The 8,045-nt window shown below is 41.8% G+C and overlaps 1 protein-coding gene across 1 annotated transcript; it reads right to left on the bottom strand.

Annotated features, from left to right (window-relative positions):
• Positions 1-473: 473 nt before the first annotated feature.
• On the bottom strand, positions 474-7,540 carry CCT4 (chaperonin containing TCP1 subunit 4). The gene is made up of 13 exons (XM_010162112.2): positions 7,492-7,540; positions 7,151-7,240; positions 6,272-6,380; positions 4,871-5,013; positions 4,130-4,251; positions 3,910-4,042; positions 3,404-3,543; positions 3,019-3,115; positions 2,592-2,702; positions 2,187-2,317; positions 1,858-2,092; positions 1,004-1,117; positions 474-682 (listed from the first exon to the last, which is right to left on the bottom strand). The coding sequence occupies exons 1-13, from the start codon at positions 7,501-7,503 to the stop codon at positions 668-670; spliced, it is 1,452 nt and encodes a 483-aa protein (XP_010160414.2). The 5' UTR covers positions 7,504-7,540; the 3' UTR covers positions 474-667.
• Positions 7,541-8,045: the final 505 nt, after the last annotated feature.

The raw sequence follows: 8,045 nt of genomic DNA on the forward strand, positions 1-8,045 counted from the left end.
CACAGCTCACCCTGATGCAGCGACTCATTAACACACTGCGGGGAACAAGAGGTACCTATTCCCTTAATAGATTTTAACATATATTCTATGACTTGTTTTAGAAAAGTCTAAATTGCATGATTGTAAAATAGGAAACTTTTTGACTTCTCGGCCAGTTTTGAGGAAAACAACCAATCTGGGGAGTGGGAGGGGTGTGTGGATTACTTGAGCTGTCCCTAAGTTTCACCCCTGGTGTTTCCAAAACAGAACTAGGACTTTATCGCCACAGGGATGGAAGCAACCAAAAGAACAGTTACAACTGTTTCAGCAAGATGCACTCCTTATCCTGGTATTTTTAGAATGTATTACTAGAGAGAACTATTTTCTGTTAAGCTTCTCAGAATTAAGTAGGAACATGTAGCACAGAAAAGCAAATATAACATTAAAATAAAGTTTACCTAATTTCTAGCAAAATTATAAAGCATAGATGTAGGTAGATTACTGCAGGTTTATTGATAAACAGCATTTCCTTTTTGAAACCAGGAAACTTTATTAAATTACCACGACAGAAGAACAGAAGCCTTTGTGGACTTTAAGACAATTCACAGAGGCGCTGTAGGTGAGGAAACCATCTTCCAGACTCGAGGGAAGGAGCTCCAGGGCACAGTCCTCACTTCCTTTGTTCAGCTTACCGCGTGTTCACCTGCAAAGACGAGTTCACAGCATCAGGTACAAGAAGGCCACTGGATACAGAACAATTACTTCTCTGCTCAAAGATCCTGGTTTTTTAGTCACCTCCTTAACTCCTTACTTGAGGAGTAAATACTCCCGGCAGTATTTATAACACATTTTATTTTATTCCAATTGCAGTTATTCAACAACCAAATGGTTTAAGCAGCACATGAACTGAGACTACTACACAGTAATTATATTTTGAAGGACAGCACATTAGATTGCAATAACTACTCTGGTGCTTGTGAAAAAAAACCAACCCCAAACAAAACGTGATGCAAACACTACTCACCACATCATCAATCTTCAGAATACTGCGCACAGTTTCTGTTGCGAGAGTCAACGCACTCAAAGACACCAGCAGTGGCTGGACAACCAGCTCCTCCAAGATGTTGGAAATGCCACCCTACAAGAACAAGTATCTTTTACTTTGTGCAAGTCAGACTCCCATTAGATTTAGTGTTTTCTTTTAGCAGAATCTAGGACAGTCAACTCTAAATCAGACTATCAAACTGTACTCTTCTATCCTCAACAGGAATATTATGGTACAGGTGTTTACCCCAAGTATTTGACATTTCCAGTCAAGAGAAACACAGTTATGGCAGCTCAGACACTGTGACAACTGACAGGAAGCTGCCACTGTGATACTGCGAACAACTGAGCGCCTTCCACCGCACTGGATCTATTCCTGCAGCTGAAATCATGCTTTTGAAGAGACACGTGCAGTTCCTGGTCCTGTGGGTATGGTATTTGCTCTTACCCATACCCAGGAGAAGCTGTTACAGCCTCAGAGAACAAGCTGTCATCTACCTCAACACTAATTTTAGGCAGAACAGTGTTAGGAGACACCAACTTCGGTGGTCAGACACTGGAACAGGTTGCCCAGGGAAGTTGTGGATGCCCCCTCCCTGCAAGTGTTTAAGGCCAGGCTGGATGAGGCTTTGAGCAACCTGGTCTAGTGGAAGGTGTCCCTGCTGATGGCAGGGGGGTTGGAACTGGATGATCTTTAAGGTCCCTTCCAACCCAAACCATTCTATGATTCTATGAACTTGCCCCCTCCTTAGTTTAGCCCCGACACTAAGCATTTTCCTTTTAATGCCCAAGTATTTTTTCCAGCTGTGTTACACATCACCAGTTCTTTGTTACCTTTCTGACGTTAATGCCGGCTGTTTTCTCTCCTTGAGCATGTCTGTTTCTCAGCTCCGTTACCGTTGAAATAGGATTGAGACCCGCATTTTCAGCCAGTGTGGACGGTATGACTTCCAGCGCATCTCCGTACGCACGGACACAGTACGAGTCCATACCCCTCAAAGTGCGAGCGTACTCGTTCAAGCGCAGTGCCAGCTCTATCTCCGGCGCTCCACCTCCTGCAATTAAAGCTCTGAGGACAAAAATTACACATCAAACCTCATTTTACCTAAGTGCATAGATGATCAGCTTTCTGTCTGGTTGAGAAAATTAACCAGAGACATTACCTTTTCTTAACCAAGCATCTTATGACACACAGGGCATCATGAATTGAACGCTCGGCTTCTTCTAGAACAAGTTTGTTGGATCCGCGTACCACAATGGTTACAGTTTTTCCAGGGTTAGTGCAGCCTGTGATCTAAAACATAAAAACAAATACCAAGACTGAAAAAAATAATAAAAAAAAAGGTTCTGGACAAAAAGAGCCTTCAGTTGGTATGTGCAAGTTCTGTAGGAGCACTGACATCTGGCCAAGCAAAACTACTACACTTACCAAGTCGGTGGCTACTCAGAGGTTAGAAGTAGGTACTTAAATGTAATAATTTCAGTAGTACAAACCATTAAAGTTAGCAGTTGTGATTAAAATAATTGGCAGATGTTAAGCAGGTGTAGACATTTTGTCACTCACTCACCTTTAGCAGTTTCCCAGAACCGTTCAAGTTGACCTCCTCTGCTAGCTCAGCAGACCCCAGCATGTCAGGAGTAAACTGGTCAATGTGAGCAACAGGCTTAGTTCCAATTGTCTGAAAAAATAATGGGGAAAAAAATCCACAATCTGAGCTGCAGAGTTAGCAAACATACTGTGTAACATTCTGCTGCATATTACAGTAAAACGCAGTTAGGACTATGGATTTACACCTGCCCTGAATCCTTCTAGAAATCTGACTGCTCAACACAACAGGAATGTTTTTTAGGGATGTATGTGCTCTTGTAGTGTTATAGTCAGAACATGAACTTGGGAAAGTATCATAATGAACCGGCACTGGCTGGGTACTTAGTCCTGGGGTAAACTTTAAACGCCGCTGCTACTTTAACAGCCATTTCTATAACTCACTTTACCTTACATATGAACTCAATGTCATCTCTTTCAATGTCTTTAACCACCATGATCTTCATTTTGTTCAGAAAATGGAGGGCTAGGTCACTAAGAGCATCCCTAAAAACAAGAGGGAAGTAGTCAGTCCACAATGCTATTTTAGTAACCGGGTCACACTAACCAGCTGCATGCTTCTTACCAGCAGCATTCAAATTCAAATCAGACTACAAAATATATCCAAAATATAGACAACACTGGTACTTTCTAAAGGTCACTGTTACACCCAGTCAAACACACTCTGCTGAGTGTGACGTGTTAGTATTTGGCTTCAATTTTCCAGATATTCCAAACAATTCCAATTTTTCCCCCAAACACACACAGTAAGTTAGTAAATGGGTGTTAACGTACCGTAGAATAGACTTCTGAATCAGCAGCACATTGCAGCCAGCCTTCTTAATTTGCTTAACTAAATTTAGAATATAGGCTCTCTCTTCGCGCAGCACTCTGTCCATTTGAGCGTAATCAGAAACAACTATTTGGTTGTCCATCTATTTAATTAAAAAATAATAAAAAAAAAGATAAAAGCAAGTATTATGAACAACTGCTGCCTTTAAAGCAAATGTCAAGATGTTACACGTTCTTTAACTTAGGAGCCTGTAATTCAAAGCAAACAAGCAGGACAGTAAAATGTCTCATTAGAGATTGTTTAAATGATGAGAAATATTGGGCTGCTGAACTGTTTTCTTTCTTGTACCAACTCTAAATTCTTTAAGAGTTACGAGTATCTACGCAGTCAGTACCCAGCACACCTCCGTTACAGCTGCGGAACAGAGCTCTCACAACAATGGGTTACTGCACATGCATCGCCCAAGTGCTACAGCAGAAGGTTTGGCTCTAGTCACAGTTTAACTTACATCTGTCTTTGGAGCAGACAAGCAGAACTGAATGAGGCCAATTTTGGCTTTTTCCACTCTGGTGACACCGGTATTTGCCACCTTCTGGGTCAGCACTAGTCCTTCAACCAGTTCACAGTCATCAATTGTGCCTCTGGAAACAAAAACAATCCATGGCTCTACCACCTGGGGAAGCTCATTTCACAGAGACAAATACATCTAGTTAAAAACCGTTTCTTACCCCAACTTCTTCACAATTTTAATATCTCTAAGGTCCACACTACTAGCTGTAGTTGGGTCAATCACCTTCATCACAGCATCCACACTCATTGGAGAAAGTAAACTAGAATACTGACACACAACCTAAGGGATTTAATAGCAAAGAAGAAAAACAGTGAGAGATTTAACACTGGTAACAGTAATTTCAGAATAATATTGCCATTGTATTTCAGTGTTTGACTTGTGAATTTTGAAACAAAGCTCGTTCTCCCTCCCTGTCCATCAGCCAGATGTCTTAATATGTTATTTTCTTAAGGGCTACACCACTTAAAGGAAAGAACAACTATGTTGGCGGGAACATGCTTAAGGACTTAAGGAATGAACTTGAATTTCTCTTAGACTCCTAAAATTTGAGAGCTTTCCAGATTATTCTGCTGAAAGGGAAACTAAGCACACTTCCCCAGATTCCAGGAGTTTCTGCTACATGACTGCCTACACAAACTGCTGACAAAAGCTCTCAGTACCCTGCTTGATTTTCCAGTTGAAGCTTGTTTTTACACTTAGAGTCAACACCTGAGATCACTAAGTATTTCAGACTGAAGTTCAGTTTGAGTGCTTCAATTTAATCTGAATCAACCATGACTTTCGGAAAAGCCAGTTTAAGAGAAGGTGATGTGCAGGGTATCACAGCAGCACAAGCTGGGCCGAGCTGAAAGGCTCAGCTAGACTGGAGGGAGATACAAAGCTCGAGTATTGGCGAGACCTTTGAATTCAGCGAAGTAGTTGCACTATTCAGCAAGGTTTCTCTGTCACTCAGTTCAACCGGCTGCGCCATGTTGGTCAATACTTCAATACCTTTATCCAAAGCTTTCTGGAATGACTCTGAAATGATGGTGGGGTGAATTCCTGTGGGTAGTATAAAAAGGTTGTTAGGACAGTCAAAACAATGGGTTTTTGTTGGTTTTTTTTTTCCTTACCCTTTCTTTCCATTTTAAGATTAGAAAGACTCTCAGGTCAGAATAAATTGAAGACATTCTAGCAAAATGTGTTCTTCCTGAGTATATGACCTCCCTTACTACTTTCCAGTGTTAAAGCTGAGGAAAAAAGCTATAATGCTACTAATAATTTATCCTCACAGACAAGTACAGCACATTTCCCTGCAATGTCTGACATCCCAGAAACATACTTTCTCTAAGTTTTGTTTTTTCTTGGCATTGTTAAAGCTGCTGCTGCTGCTGCTCAGGTAATACCTGTGAGGAGCCTGACAGTGATTTTATTTCAGACTTTCAAAGACTGGTTTCCCACAGTTGTGTACGAAGTGCCTTGATTTCTCTGGAACACGTGATACACCCTTTATCTTTTCAAAGCAGGCAGCTTATGGGCAAACGTTAAACAGGCACCTTCTAACTACCTTTTGTGGTACAGGATGGCAGGCTGCTGGCCTGCAGTACTACCAGGACCACCAGAGGAAGTAAACAGAAGCGAACCATTAGCAGGGGCCAGAAAGAGGACAGCAAGCGAAACGGTGTGTATTGAGGTGAGGCAAGTGAGAGCCAATCGCTATCAACTCCAGAACTGAGACAGAAATGAAGTCTGCAGGTCCAGTCATCCTTGTTCTATTTCCAGTGCACACAAAGGCGTAACTGTTCTCTGTCTGGACAGCCAAAAAAGCTCCTGCAGTGCATGGAAGCCGACTACAAGAGAGCATCCTGAGCTAACGGACCAGAGCCTACGCTAACTACTGCGTCCCACAATTCATTACTTTTCCTCACCAGACTTTCTCAAGGCCCCTATATTCTAAGTGATGGGAGGTGAGTATAAAAAACCTGTAAAATCACTGATCCCCAATTTAATTTATACCTTCTTAAGCGATCTCTCTGTTCACACAAGAAATAAAAGTATCATCGAGGTGAGTTTTTACAAGTGAACATTTATCACACCATCTAGGCACTATTTCCTGGATCAAAAGTAATGCATTCCATTAAAAATAAAAAGCTAAACAGACTTTTAATTGAAAGTGGGACATGAGTGAAAACTGAATGTGAAGACTCAAGTCACCTTCCACCTGGAAACAGCTCCTTTAAGCTTCACTGCACGCGTGCAAGCGGATAGAGAACTTAACTCCACCCAGTCATGTTTTTGTATTAAATATATATATATTTACCTTTCTGAAGAAGTCTCGAACAGGCATCCAAAAGAGCTCCAGCAATGACAACAACAGATGTAGTGCCGTCACCAGCTTCAATATCTTGTGCTTTTGACAGCTCTACTAACTGAAGGACAAATTATGACAAAAGTTTATATACACTCCTACTTAATTGCAAACACTGACAATTACAAAAAAAAAAAAAAAAGAGATAACTTCAAGAACGCAGCACTACTGAAATTAACCTTGGTGGCAGGATGAATCATGCCCTTTCTCATTTAAAGTTTGTACCTTTTGCAACTTACTTCCCATACTTATACACCCAACTGGCTGAAATACAGCTACAGTGAAACAAGTAACTTAGAGAAGCAAAGACGCTTTTATCCCAAGGTTAAAACCGATCAGGTTCTACCTGATCTAACAGCACTACCTTTTCCTTTCCTCTAGAAGGCTCACAGGAAGCTGATTTTAATCTCCAGCTGCAATCAAATCTAAGAGGTCTACATTTAATATCTCAAAAGACCACTCAGACCACCTAACCCTAACAGAACTCATTCTCTTCTTTCATTCTCTTCCATCCGAGTGGTTTGGGACATCCCTGACTTTTCCTTCTTAAATAAGATGAAGGTTTGGGCCAGATTATTTTATGTCTTAAAACATGTCCAGAGGGATTATGCATAAGGAATACTGGATAACAAATAAAGACTCCAATCTTCAGCACGTGTTACAATCAAAACAAACAGCCTTGGAGGACGCTGTGCAAAATTTCTTGCTCTATCACTAGTGGGTTATGCTGCCCAAATCCACGTGAAATGTTACTATGTTTTGGGGTTTTTTTGTCCCAGAAATTAAGCTCTGACACACGTCACTGTCCGAGCGACGGACAAACCCACTCACCATTTTGGCCGCAGGGTGCAGAACCTGCATCTGTTTGAGAATAGTAGCACCATCGTTCGTGATTGTTACATCTCCTTTAGCATCCTGAATCTGAGAAGGAAGAGGAGAAACACAGTTCTGATCAGTAACTACAGACTTTCAATTCCATTCGATACTCGATGTACAACATTTCTCCTGACATTATTTCTCAAACCGAGATGTGCATTTAGTTCACTTTCCCTTAAATAAATGAAACTTGGAAAAGAATTTCAGGGCAGAAGATGGCATCCTGTGTAAAACATGTTGACTTTACAGTATCCCCAGTAAGCTTAATGTTTTAAAATTGTAAGTATAAGGTTTACCATTTTATCCATTCCCTTTGGTCCAAGGCTTGTTCTAATTGCATCGGCAACAGCTAAGAAGAGAAAAAATATGTTAGCAAGCTGATCTACAGAACCACAAGCACTCATTTCATCATTCAAAATACTCCTGAAAAGAAAGGCTCTCCCAGTATCTGCCACAGCAGTTTCTGTGGCAACACTAAATCATGCTCAATAGTACAGCGCTATAAAGCGTTTCAATTACAGGACTGATTTGCACAGCTCTTTTTTTAAACAGTTAACATCCAATCACTCGACTACAGTAACTAAAATTAAATATTAACACAGAAATAGGATACGCCAAGTAATCCCACCAGGCTTGTGCCGAACGCCACTGACAGGATCGCCCAACACGCTCTGGCCCGGTCCATTAACAACCACAGGAACACCCGACAAACCCGAGCTCGTAGGGGGAAGCGGGGCACACACCACACAGCGGCAATGTCCGCACCCGAACCGCGACACCAGACCGGCTCGGTGCGCGCCCAGCTGCCCGGCCCCGGAAGGCACCACCCGCCCCGCACCCTCCCTCCCCC

This window comes from Antrostomus carolinensis, unplaced genomic scaffold, assembly GCF_000700745.2.
Source record: "Antrostomus carolinensis isolate BGI_N321 unplaced genomic scaffold, ASM70074v2 Scaffold43040, whole genome shotgun sequence".
Lineage (NCBI taxonomy): Eukaryota > Metazoa > Chordata > Aves > Caprimulgiformes > Caprimulgidae > Antrostomus > Antrostomus carolinensis.

Bases quoted from the DNA above. Each gene is read 5' to 3' on its own strand.
- CCT4 (XM_010162112.2), bottom strand. The intron at 4,252-4,870 runs GTCTCGCCAATA...TAAATCCCTTAG, and splicing joins CTACTTCGCTGAATTCAAAG to GTTGTGTGTCAGTATTCTAG. The intron at 2,093-2,186 runs GTAATGTCTCTG...TTTTGTCCTCAG, and splicing joins AGATGCTTGGTTAAGAAAAG to AGCTTTAATTGCAGGAGGTG.